General features: G+C 40.8%; 1 protein-coding gene across 3 annotated transcripts in view; it reads right to left on the reverse strand.

Annotated features, from left to right (window-relative positions):
• GNPTAB (N-acetylglucosamine-1-phosphate transferase subunits alpha and beta) overlaps positions 1 to 13,549 on the reverse strand; it is an 86,088-nt gene that overhangs the window by 43,224 nt on the left and 29,315 nt on the right. For 2 of the 3 annotated variants that reach the window (XM_002711224.5, XM_070052755.1), the window contains exons 3-7: positions 12,102 to 12,221; positions 10,461 to 10,502; positions 7,906 to 8,111; positions 1,403 to 1,467; positions 845 to 979 (exon numbers count right to left, since the gene is read on the reverse strand). In XM_002711224.5, the coding sequence (XP_002711270.1) occupies positions 845 to 979; positions 1,403 to 1,467; positions 7,906 to 8,111; positions 10,461 to 10,502; positions 12,102 to 12,221 (568 nt within the window). Of the gene's footprint in view, positions 1 to 844; positions 980 to 1,402; positions 1,468 to 2,332; positions 2,503 to 7,905; positions 8,112 to 10,460; positions 10,503 to 12,101; positions 12,222 to 13,549 lie in introns of those variants that run through there. The other variant, XM_051845814.2, reaches the window with a different exon arrangement.

The following is a 13,549-nucleotide window of genomic DNA, read 5'->3' on the forward strand; positions in this document are numbered from 1 at the left end:
AGAGTTAATAAGTATAAATTCTAAATACACTAATGCTTTAGCAATTCATGAAAAAGGGTTTTATTTTATAAAAGATTTCAAATACCTGAAGCATTCTCCCTAATGAGACCAAGTCTTGAAGGTGCAGGTTGGAGTCTGTGTGCACTGACTACACTCATGACCTTCCCCATCTCCTCCTTCCTAGCGCCCACTGCATACACTAACTTATAGCAGGGTTCATGCCTGTTTTGTCTATACCTATGACATCACTTGATACATTACAGGAGTTCATTTTTTTATTAATTTTTTTTTGACGATTGACTTATTTATTTGACAGGCAGAGTTACAGACAGACAGAGTTCTTCCATCCACTGGTTCACTCCCCAGACAGCTGCAATGACTGGAGTTGGGCTGATCTGAAGCCAGGAACCAAGAGCCTCCTCTGGGTCTCCCATGTAGGTGCATAGGCCCAAGGACCTAGGCCATCCCTACTGCCTTCCCAGGTGCATCAGCAGGGAGTTGGATTGGAAGAGGATCAGCTAGGACTTTAACTGGCCCCCATATGCGATACCATCACCACAGGCGGAGGCTCAACCTACTATGCCACAGCGCTGGCCCCAGGAGTTCAATTTTTAAATAAACAAATCGAATCCTGCTCTGAGAAGCCAGCAACCCAAATAAGAGTCTTATTTTTTAGTTTTGCCCACTAGAAGTAAGGAGTGAGGATCTTCTATAAAGAGCTACCTTTTTGACAACCTATTATGGCAGCAGAGTCACCCTCTGCTTCTTATCACGGGCCACAAGAGGACGGTCATGTACTGAATGAGATGTGCCACGCTGGTGGCTCTATTTTCTTTGTTCTTACCAATTTTATTTTAGAAGACAGATTTTCTGGCAATTTTGTTTTTAGTTGACTTGTTTCCTTGAATGTCGGAGGAAATCCACTTAGGAAAACTAAATCTTGCATTAGTACTAACCCAGGAACTTCTTTATCTGTTGTCTAAAATAAGGGTGGAAAAAGCACAAGTCACTTCCAACATCATGAAGCTGGTGAAAACTTACAGCTGAGAAAACTAGTAAAGTTCCATTGCGTCATACAAGCTTTGGATTAAGAAAGTTAAGATTACTTAAATCAACACCCATTAACACTAGGAACCTTATCATAGAGAACAAGTCAACATTAAAAGGAGTCTCTCCACCACAAAGAAATGGTACATGTTTGAGTAGACATCATCTTAATTTGAACATTACACAATATTGACATGTATTAAAGCATCACATGGTACCCCACAAACATGTATAATTTTATGTCAATTAAAATACATAAAGAGTGTTTAAAAAGGGGTCTCAGTGGAAAAGCTTTATCATTCATACATTTAATCTAGTCTAATGCAAAAATACAGTTAAATTTAAAATGACATACCAAGTAGCCCCTCCAAACTGTTTGTTTGCTATTTCCTTTAGACAGTCCAGTGTAGGCATCTTCAACTACAATAAAGAACACAACAAACAAGTATATTTTAAATAAATACTTAGCAGAACATTGTACAAAACATCTTAGGAGCCATTCAAGTAGCATAGTACATGGTCTCAAAAGAAGGGAAGTTGGGAGAAACAAAATTAACCCATTCAACAAAGGGGAAACAATGTCAGTGTAAAATTAAACATTAAATGTTGCAATGCTGAAGAAGAGCTTTGTGCAGACAGCAGAAATATGGAATGCTTTGTGGAAGGAGGCAAATTTAGGCTGATCTCAAAGAAGGAAATGATAGGATGACAGCAATCACAGATGTATGATCAAACATGAATATGTTTAAGAAAAGAAAGAAAAAAGAATTGACTAGAGTTAAACATTTTTGATTGGTAAGTACTAGAAAACAAGCGTAACCAGACAAAGGGGGTCCTTGAATGCTAGACAGTGGTATTTATTTTAATAGCAGGGAGCTACTGTACATTCCTTAGGAATTCACTAGTTCTCCTAGTCCCTTAGGAGTCACTGTTCTCTCACAAGGAATCCCTAAAATGCATCAGGTGATGCTGAAAAAAAGCAAATCAGGTTAGAGTGAGAATGGGAATGGCCCAGCAGTGAGTTCTAAAGTGATGGAGACAAAGTCAGATCAGCAAACTTGCTGCTGGCATTCAGGGAGGGACTGAGGCAAACAGGACATTGGAAGACTCCAGTTGCGATCTTTTCAAGATGGGCAAAGTGGGCAGGTTTTGCACACTGTAGCCTGCTGTCATTGATAGATGCCAATCCTGGGTAAGAGTCTCAAGTGTATTATACAAACACAGTTCGTATGGGCACAGGCATTTAGCTCAGTGGTTAAGACACCTGTGTTCCAAATCTGAGTACCTGGGTTCAGTGCTAGGCTCCAGCTCCTGATTCCAGCTTTCTGTCAAGGCAGACCCTAGGTCCCTGCAATCATGCAGGAGACCCAGACTAAGTTCCCAGCTTCTGGCTCTGGCCTCAGCCCAGTCCCAGCTGTTCCGGGCATTTGGGGCATGGGCCATTAGACTGGAACTCTGTATCAAATAAATAAATAAATAATTTCTAAAAAATATTTACAAAAATTTATTTCAAAAACAGAAATTTGAATACTAGCACAGATATGTTTTTTTTTGAAACTTACAAAATTTTACTGAAAACAAAATACAGAAACACAAAATTCTCAACTTAAAGGTAAAACTGACAGTATCTTCCAGAACTTTTCTAATATTGCACCATCCTTGTCAGTATCAAAAAACAAAACCTAGTTCTAGACCCAAAGTAATAAATGAACCTGTGGTAAACATTCTTTTCATGGTCCTAACTCCTAGCACATGTATGTTTTCTAAGAAAAGTCTGAGTTTCAGTTGACAATGAGTTCATTGTTGATTCATATCAACAATGTGCTGATTTTCCACTGCATTTTTTGTGCTTTTAAACAGAAATACAAAGTAGTTAGAATAAAAAACTGATATTCCTCAGCACCAACTCATCAGGAAACCTTGTTGAGTTGACCTACACAATGTTCAGAATCCAAACACTTGTCACCTTACTGCACCACGCTGTTCTAAGTCACCTTCCTCTTGCCTAAATGGTTTAACTTTTGTTCCTCCTTGTCTATTCCCACCATAGCAGCCAGACTGATTCTCAGGAACACAAATCAGACCCCATCATTTCTCTACTCAAAATCCTCCAGTGATTCCTCATCACATTCGAGTTACAGTCTGTGCCATGGCTACCTAGCCCCATATCTTCTGGTGCCCCATTATCTCTTAGGGCTCATCTCTTGTCCTCGCTCCTTTGTTCAGTCCATTCCAGATACACTGACCTCCGTGGCCTTCTTCAACATGCCAGACACACTGGGCTTTCAGGGCCTTGGTACTGGGTGTTCTACTTGCCCAGATCATTCTTTCCCCAGATATTCATGCTGCCTCCCTCATCCTCTTCCCACTTTCACTCAAAAAGTACCTTCTTGGTGAGGCCTGCTCTTAAAACCCAAATTAGAATTGCCAACCCCTTTCCCTCCAGCTGACAGGTCCCCTCTTTCTTCTCCTGCTGTTTTTCTGTACCACACTTCCACAAACTATGTAATTGAGTTATTTGCTTTATTGTTTGCCTCTTTCTACTAACATGTAAACTCGATGAGGGCAGGGCTGTTTATCTAATCATATCTATCTATTCACAACTATCTTCATATCTACCTATCTCTCATGCTGTAGGCACTTAATAAACATTTACTGAACAACTAGTCCTGCTCTCCCTACAGAAACTCAACCACACCAAAACAGAATGTTTACTCCCTGCTGACAGCTTCTCAATGGAATCTGAGAAGAGAAAACTGGGATGCATACAAGCCTCTAAGAGACAGCTAAGGTGCCGGCGCTGTGGCGCAGTGGGTTAATTCCCTGACCTGAAGCACCGGCATCACATATGGGCGGTGGTTCAAGACTCAGCTGCTCCACTTCTGATCCAGCTCTCTGCTATGGCCTGAAAAATCAGTAGAAGATGGCGAAAGTCCTTGGGCCTCTGCATCTGCATGGGAGAGCCAGAAGAAGCTCCTGGCTCCTGGCTTTGGATTGGTGCAGCTCCAGCCATTGCAGCCAACTTGGGAGTGAACCATCAGATGGAAGACTTCTCTCTCTCTCTCTGCCTCTCTCTCTGTGTAACTCTTTCAAATAAATAAATAAATATTTTTTTTTAAAAGACAGCTAAATGAACAAGAATGGGGGAAAAATGTCACAAGGGAGAGGGATTCCATTAATTCTACATGATCAGAAGGGTACATCTTTAATCAGTGTGAGAAAGTTACAAGGAAGCAGTGTGTACCTCCTTCTAGAAGTCAGTTTAGTTTAGAGGTAAGATAAATTGCCACAGGAGGAAATAATTTCCTATAAATCAAAAGCTATTTAAGCTTGACAAGAAAAACCACTCAAACAAGAAGTCACAGATCCAGGCTACAGGGTTGGACTGTTGAAGTAGAAAGCAGTTTAGGAACAGATCAACAGTGTGAAATGACAGTTAGTCAAACTTAAAAAGGTTAATGCTCCCTTTCAAACTAAAAATAACTTGTTAACTACCAGGAAGCCAGCATTATATTAGATAAAGTTCACAATAAAAATGGTGAGTGGTAAGGTTTTTGTTCAATAAAAAAAAATGATAAAAGAACATCTTAAAGTCCTGTGTGATCAAAAACTAAATTATAAGGCCAACATTGTGGCAAAGCAGGTGAAGCCTCTGCCTCTTATGTTGGCATCCCATATGGGTGCCAGTTCAAGTCCCAGCAGCTCCACTTCCAATCCAGTTTCCTGTTAATGTCTGGTAAAAGCAGTAAAAGATGGCCCAAGTACTAGGGGCACTGCATCCACATAGGAGACCCAGATGAAGCTCCTGGCTCCTGGCTCCTGGCTTTAGTGCGGCCATTTGGGGAGTGAACCAGCAGATGGAAGATCCCTTCTCTGTGTCTCTCCCTCTCTCTCTGTAACTCTTTCAAATATATACATAAATCTTTAAAAAAAATAAACTAAGTTATGAATTAGATGACAGGAATGCAGGAAAACAAAACAAAACAAAAGTAAAACCTCTGGGAACATATGAGCTCCAGGAGCTTCATGGAGGAGACACAACTTGAGATGGGCTGGACAGAATGAAGATGAACTAAGGAAGAGAAGGCAAAGGGGAGATGCAGCACTAGCCAAGGCTCAGGGCCATATGTATGTGAAGACATGCACAGCTACGGAAGACCATGTACAGGGATGTGGGGGTTAACGGGCAGAAGTTAAACAATTAATGATGAATACTGAATACCAGGAACAGAAGTCTGTATTCATGTCAAAAACAAACACCACACAAGGCTGGCACTGTGGCACAGCAGGTAAAGCCACCACCTGTGCCAGCATCCCATATGGATGCCAGTTCAAGTCCTAGCTGTTCCAGCTCTTTACTATGGCCTGGGAAAGCTGCAGAAGATGGACCAAGTCCTTGGGCCCCTGCACCCACGTGGGAGACCAGGAAGAAGCTCCTAGCTCCTGGCTTCAGATCAGCCCAGCTCCAGCCACTGCAGCCAATTGGGGAGTAAGCCAGCAGATGGAAGACAGTCTCTCTCTCTGTCTCTGTCTCTCTCTGTGCCTCTGTCTCTCTCTAACTCTTTCAAGTTAATAAATAAATCTTTAAAGAAAACACACACACATACTACTACTATACTTTCTCTTCAAATAGAAGGTAAACCAATAAAATCAGGCCAAGCAGAACTCTGCAGGTAAAAACAGAGCAGCCAGGACTTTATTACTGGAGTTCGTGGGGAGGAATTCAGACTGGTGTAGAGGAAAGGGATGAGTAAGGTAAGATTCTAAGAATCATTTGTCGGGGGCCAGTGCTGAGGTCTAGTGGGCAAAGTGGCTGCCTTTGATGCCAGAATCCCATGTGAATGCCAGTTCATGTTCCAGCTGCTCCATTTCCAATCCAGCTCCCTGCTAATTGCCTGGAAAAAGCAACAGAAGATGGCCAAGGTATTTGGCTTCAGCATGGCCCAGTGCTGGCTGTTACAGCCAACTGGGGAGAGAACCAACAGATAGATGATCTCTCTCTCTCTTTCTCTCTCTCTCCCCACCTCCTCTCTCTCTGTAACTCTTTCAAAATAAATAAATAAATCTTAAAAAAAAAAAAAGAATCATTTGCCAAAAACAAATACAAGTGATGGAATGAGGTTAATTATAGTTAAGGGGTTAAAAAATAAAAAGGGGTCAAAAATGTTTGCAGAGATTTAAACTGAGGGGTATGGTGCTAACAGAATGAAAGCTTGAGAACGAACTCAGTGATGTTAAAGTCACATGGCAGCTTTCATGTTCCACAAGTAAAGGCCACAGAGCCTCCTCGTGGAGATGTTAAACGCAGAGAAGGAATAAGACAAGAGGCCAGGGCAAGAGATACAAGCATGGGCTCACAGTTCACTGGCCAATAGGAAGATGGCTTCTCTGAGGATATGGGTACAGTTTTTTTCTTTTTCTTTTTTTTATTTAATTTTTTTTTTTTTTCAGGCAGAGTTAGACAGTGAGAGAGAGAGAGACGGAGAGTTATAGACAGTGAGAGAGACAGAAAGAAAGGTCTTCCTTCCGTTGGTTCATTACCCAAATGGCCGCCACAGCCGGCACTGCGCTGATCCTAAGCCAGGAGCCAGATGCTTCCTCCTGGTCTCCCATGCTGGTGCAGGGCCCAAGTACTTGGGCCATCCTCCACTGTACTCCCGGGCCACAGCAGAGAGCTGGACTGCAAGAGGAGCAACCGGGACTAGTACCCAGTGCCCCAACCGGGACTAGAACCCAGGGTGCTGGCGCTGCAGGCAGAGGATTAGCCAAGTGAGCCACGGCGTTGGCCAATATGGGTACAGTTTTATACCAAAAATTAAAATTTGGGGGCTGGTGCCATGGCTCACTTGGTTAATCCTTTGCCTGCAGTGCTGGCATCCCATATGGGCTCTGGGTTCTAGTCCTGCAGATGGCAGTTTTCTTATTGTAATCTCTGAGGTGCACAGCAGAGTTCTCTGGGGCCTCTTTATTAGGCATGAACTCATTCATGATTAGACTGCTTTCACAGTCTAATTCCCTCTCAAAGTCCCTACCTCCTAGTACTATCACACTGGAGTTAAGATTTCAACTTATGAACTAGGGTAGCAAAAACATTCAGTCTACAACACCAGTACAAACAGATGCTTCAGAATACAAAGCAAGAATGCTCAAGGCTAATCTGTCTGAATTGCAGGAAACAACCTTGTTGAGGAGTGCTATGATTGTAAAAAAGAGCTTACAGAATAATGTACAGCCAAGGAAATAAGGTGATGGTGAGTATCAGATTGAAGACTGATGCTCCTCTCCACAGCACAGAAAGGTACAAATGTGTATTACATGGAGTAAAATATATGCAATTCCTGTCTAAGGTGAAGGCTGACATACCAGGGCAGCTCATTTGCTTCTCTCTGTGTGTTTTCAGTCCATCAGATATTTCTCTTTGTTTTCCAGGATAGGAATCAATTATTTTATTTGAAAGGCAGAGAGAGAGAGAGACAGACAGAAAGAGAATCAAAGAGACAGACCTCCCATCTATTGGTTCACTCCCCAAATGTCTGCAAAAACCCGGGCTGGGTCAGGACAAAGCCAGGACTAGGAACTCAATCCAAGTCTACTGCAGAGGTAGCAGGGACACAATACCTGCGCCACCACCAATGCCTTCCATGATGTGCATTAGCATGAAGTGGGAATCAGAAGCAGAACTGGGAGTCAAACCCAGGGACTCCAATGTGTATAAGTATCCCGTGGTGTCTGAACTGCTACACCAAATGTCTACTCTTCAGACATTTGTTTAAAAGTGAATCACTTCCATTCCATTCAGGATTGTGTTATTCAAACTTCCAATAAAATGATTTTAAAATATTCATAAAACAATCTTACCATCCTTAGTACTGTCGAAAACAACAACTGAGACATTAGTAGAAGGGTTTTTTGGTTTTGCAACATTAAAGATGTCACTGGCAGAATGGAAAGAAGGATAAAGAGATGGCAGGTCTTTCAGGGTGCTGTTGGCTGGCAGGGCTGGATCCAGGACAAGCATTGGCACCTTAATGCAGTGTGTCAGCAAACATTCCAACTGCTTCTCACTGAAAAGAAACATCGACATGCTCATAACTGCATTCTTGACATTCAGTCAACAATGAAAACTGTTAATACCACTTACATTGATACCACAGATCCTAGTCTATGGCCTATAAAAAAAAATCATAATATTTTATGAGGAAATTTATCTCAAGACAAAAACTTAGTAAGTTAGGTAAGTATGGTATAAAATTATTTAACTAAAGTCCAACTCTAAAGATAGAGCTTTCAAAATCCTATTAATAAACAAACATTGCCTCTGAAATTTACTAATTCAAAACTGCACAAAAAATTAAGAACTTAATTACCAACATTTTTAAAGATTATTTTTAATTGCAATGAAGTTCACTATTGGGCAGATTAGGGAATAGATAGATTCTGGTTAACGGAATGCCATCTTACAAGATACAATTTACCAATTCCTGCTAGAATATAAATAAATACTTTGGATATGACACTACTTATATCAAGTATTTCTATATGAATATAAAAAATTCCTAGAATAAGCATATTACCTGAACAAACACAAGGGCAAAGGACATGGTTAGAATATTCACAAAATGGGAACTACACCTAGTTTAACAATATATAAAATTGTTCAACCGCCCTAGTAATGAAAAGGAATACAAAAGTACACAATGGGATATCACCTTTTGGTTACTAAGTTACCACCCCTCACAAGATGATGATTCAATGCTAGTCAAGTACAATAAACCTATCCTTGCAAACTCTGCTGCTGTCAAACCCTTTGGGGAAGCAATCTGGTAATAAATACATATTATGTATAATATACGAATGTACTTATTATGTGTAATATACAAATGTACTTATTCAGATTCACAAAAACATATATATGCTTCTTCCTCTGTAATCATATTTCCAAACATCTGGTATAAGCAAGAGGGAAAATAGAAAAAACAAACAAACCTACACACAGAAAATGCCACAGGCTCAAATATAAATACCACAAAATATTTACAATAGTGAAAAATATAGAAAAGCTCAACACTTGGTCAAGTAAGTATAGTCACGTTACAGACTGTATGGCTATTAAGGTGAAAAAGTATGAAGCATGAAGTTAAGGTGTCAAAACAGAAATATTTATGATTACATAAAATTATACAGGAGGGTCAGCGCTATGGTGTAGCAGGTAAAGCCACCGCCTGCAGTGCCAGCATCCCATGTGGGCACCGGTTCCAGTCCTGGCTGCTCCACTTTCGATCCAGTTCTCTGCTATAGCCTGGGAAAGCATAAAAGATGGCCCAAGACCTTGGGCCCCTGCACCTGCGTGGGAGACCAGGAAGAAGCTCCTGGCTCCCGGCTTCAGATCAGCGCAGCTCAACTGGCCATTGCAAACAACTGGGGAGTGAACCAGTGGATAGAAGACCTTCCTCTCTCTCTCTCTCTGTGTAACTCTGACTTTCAAATAAATAAATAAATCTTCAAAAAAGAATAAAATTATAAAGGACACATAACCACACAATGATTATATACTATAAGGATTAAAATATGCATCAAAAGATAAAATAATAGTTGAGTAAGGGATCATAGAATAATGAAAATTTTTACTTTTCCCTTTCTAAGCAACCTTTCTGTAATGTTGTACCATTATTTTTATTTAAATAATTTATCACTGAGAAAAAACTAGTATTAACATTAGTACAATTTACAAATATAGCTGCACAAGTAAACAAAGAGATGATAATCTTACAATTTCTCAAGATCATCTCCATGAATAAATATCTTTTCAAGCCTACTGATAAAGTATGGAAGTGGCAGTTAGCAGAGAATTCTGCTTGTCATTGAGACAGTCTTGTTTTTAGAACATATCAGAGTCAAAGATGACTCAAAACACGTATCTAGCATGAAGGATAGATTCGATTCTTGTCATTGCTAAATCCCCTGACCAGGTCCTTAAATACAAGACACACAATGTGACAGCTTTAAAGATAAGAAAATATATATTGAACATGTAATAGGTCATGTTTATACATTTTACTGATGGAGAAGCAGACATATGTTAGAGTTTTAGTGGGCCAAGAAAACAATATACCAGGACAGATTCATGGGAACTAGAAAAGAAAACCTGGGTGCTCTAACTTTTCCAAAACTAATAAAGCTTTGATTAGTTAAAATCCAAAGAACCAGAGTTCAGAACAGCCACAATTTCAGCACTGCAAAATTTCCCACCTAATGGACACACTTAGTTTAGGGGTCAAAAACTAGCAGAAGAGGAACTGAATATGAGCAACTGAGTAAATACAAAATACTGTGTACCCACAAAAATGTAGTACTTTGAAATTTTCACTTCAGCTCTTCAATTTTTATTCTTGAGAGGAAATCAAAATGCTTACCTCTTTTTAGTTGGTTCTGTTGTGTTCTTCCCAAGGAGTTCTCTGACAAAAAAATAAAAAATAAACAGAGTTCATACCATATGTATGAGCTAATGCTAGACCCAAATGTGCATAAGAGGGACTAACAAGTTGATTTTCTTGGTTACTCCACAGTAATTAACATATCGCTAGATGCTATGACAACTAAAGTACATAATAAATTAGGTGCCAATGAAATACTATCAACAACATTGTATCTCCCCTGTAACCAAGATGGTTTACTTAAAATACTGAACTTTTACTAGTAAACATGGTACCAAGTACTTAAAAAGGTCTTATAGCCTCTAACACAGAAATAACTCGTTACAGTATTGGGTGGCCAATGAAGCTAAGGTACACTCATGGCATTTATAAAGAAATGGTTGGGGAGGTACTCCAGGAGGCCACTGTATCTTTCCCAGATAAAGCAAATAAGGTGATTAAAGTCATACATTAAGTAATGTCCATGACATGACATTAAAAGCATACACTTTTGTCTTTTTCTAATAGAAATCAATCTGTAGGTCCCTTTTAGTTTTCAAGGGAATAATCTGTCTTACTGCGAAACTATTTTGCATAATGAAGCTTATTTCATTTAGAGATGAAATCTGGGACTGGGACTGAGTGAGCATGCAGCCCAGGGCTCCATCAGGAAGCTCTCCCACCTTTAGGCCCTTTGGAGACCAAACCATCTCCAGAGCAGCTGATTCATAAAACAGCCATCAACAAAGTGAGGACTGCATGTGACACAAGTGGCTGAGTCCTCCTTGGGCACCAAGAAACAAGGATCAGATAAACTGCCTTAATATCATAATGGCATGAATCTAAGAGGCAGAGTTTTGTCTGGACAGCACTGTAAAAAATCATTATTGCGGGCCGGCGCCATGGCTCAATAAGCTAATCCTCCACCTGCAGCGCTGGCACACTGGGTTCTAGTCCCAGTCGGGGCGTCGGATTCTGTCCCGGTTGCCCCTCTTCCAGGCCAGCTCTCTGCTGTGGCCAGGGAGTGCAGTGGAGGATGGCCCAAGTGCTTGGGCCCTGAACCCCATGGGAGACCAGGAGAAGCACCTGGCTCCTGGCTTCAGATCGGCACGGTGCACTTGCCGCAGCATGCCGGCCGCGGCGGCCATTGGAGGGTGAAGCAACGGCCAAGGAAGACCTTTCTCTCTGTCTCTCTCTCTCACTGTCCACTCTGCCTATCCAAAAAAAAAAAAAAAAAAATCACTATTGCCTTTTCAAGGTACACTTGTGGCCGGCACCGTGGCTCAATAGGCTAATCCTCTGCCTGCAGCGCCAGCACCCTGGGTTCTAGTCCTGGTCGGGGCGCCGGATTCTGTCCCGGTTGCTCCTCTTGCAGTCCAGCTCTCTGCTGTGGCCCGGGAGTACAGTGGAGGATGGCCCAAGTACTTGGGCCCTGCACCTGCATGGGAGACCAGGAGAAGCACCTGGCTCCTGGGTTCAGATCAGCACGGTGCACTGGCCGCAGCGGCCATTGGGGGGTGAACCAAAGGAAAAGGAAGACCTTTCTCTCTCTCTCTCACTGTCCACATCATCAACAACAACAACAAAGTACACTTGTGCTCACAGGACTGTGTGTGTGTTGCCTGAAAAAATCCCTTTTACCTCATTGCTTTCTGCTCCTCCTCCATCTGTTCTCTGACCTGCTGCAGTTCCTTCAGTAGTTCAAGATCCGTCCCGTTCACCCAGGTGTAAACCACGTCGATCGGCATGGGCAGACAGAGCCTACAAAAAAACCACAAATCCTCTGGCTCATATGCATTTCTCCAGTATATTTGGGAGTAAGAGTATAATGGAGTTTAAACTTAGAGGTTATGAAAAGTCAATGAAAGGGTAACCTAACCATGACGTATATCATAGAGCTGCATGCTTCAAACTGGAGCTGGGAGGATAATATTTGTGAAGTACCTTTGCTATGAGTTGTAATAATCTGGACATTCTGTGTAATTTGCACCATTTGATTCTCATAACCAACCTATAAGGGAGCTGACATTGCTCCATTTAGAAAACTGTTGAGGGGCAGGGTCCTGAAATCTTAGTCTAGATTAGAAATTGGGTCCATATTCTCATAGTTTAGCAAATGAGTGAGTGGGCAACAAATAGCAACCAAACTTAAGAAACAAATTAGAAGTTTCAAGAACAAGTAGCAGACCATGATGAAGATCTGGCCGTGTTCAATGCTACAGTCTGCTCACACCTTGAGGCCTCCCAACCCAGGACATCTCTATATGCCTAAAAGCCTCAAGCAGTGCCTGGTCCATGGGTGGGACTTAATACGTTTGTTACACAAATAACTCTGCCATTCCTTCAGAATATATATCATTATCCTCCACTAAAAAGCAAAAAAAAGAATTATCTGCTTCACATTGTACATTATGTAAATTATTCATGGTCATCTCATTCCCAACCTCTTCCTAGGTGGTCTATGCTCAGACTAAAAAGAGATCTTTTTAAAAACTGCTTAACTGACATATTTAAAAAAGAAAAAGTTAAAGGGCACGGAGTGTGGGAGGACTATATTTTTCTGAAGTTTCCTGTAAAAGTAATGATTTGTTGTTAAAGGTTTTTTTTTTTTTTTATTGAATCAAGAGATACCCACAGATACATTCAATTGAAGAAATCAACATGAGTATATTATTCATTTATAGAATTGGCTCTAATAAGGCTTTGTTGTATGATAAATTTAATTCTCTGGTGAAACTGAAAACATGAAGGAGATCCTGTGATCTTCTCAAGGTCAATGAGTCAGTTATTTAGCCACCAATGGACATGGTCGCTGAGAGACTGAGCTTTCATTCTAACCACCAGACCACTAACTTGGTTCCCAGATGAGAAGGAAGGCTTCATCTTATAGCTAAAGACTAACTCATTTCTGACTCAGAACCAAAGCAGAAGTGACACTGATACAACTTATTTTAATCACAGGTTACTTTTCAGTGAATATTAAAGTCATTTAATAAAATGGAACTTCAAAAAGTTCATGGAAAATACATATTATGAAAAAACTAGGCCTACATTTCAAAAATGTATTGCACCAAAATAAAATTATCTTT

This window comes from Oryctolagus cuniculus, chromosome 11, assembly GCF_964237555.1.
Source record: "Oryctolagus cuniculus chromosome 11, mOryCun1.1, whole genome shotgun sequence".
NCBI lineage: Eukaryota > Metazoa > Chordata > Mammalia > Lagomorpha > Leporidae > Oryctolagus > Oryctolagus cuniculus.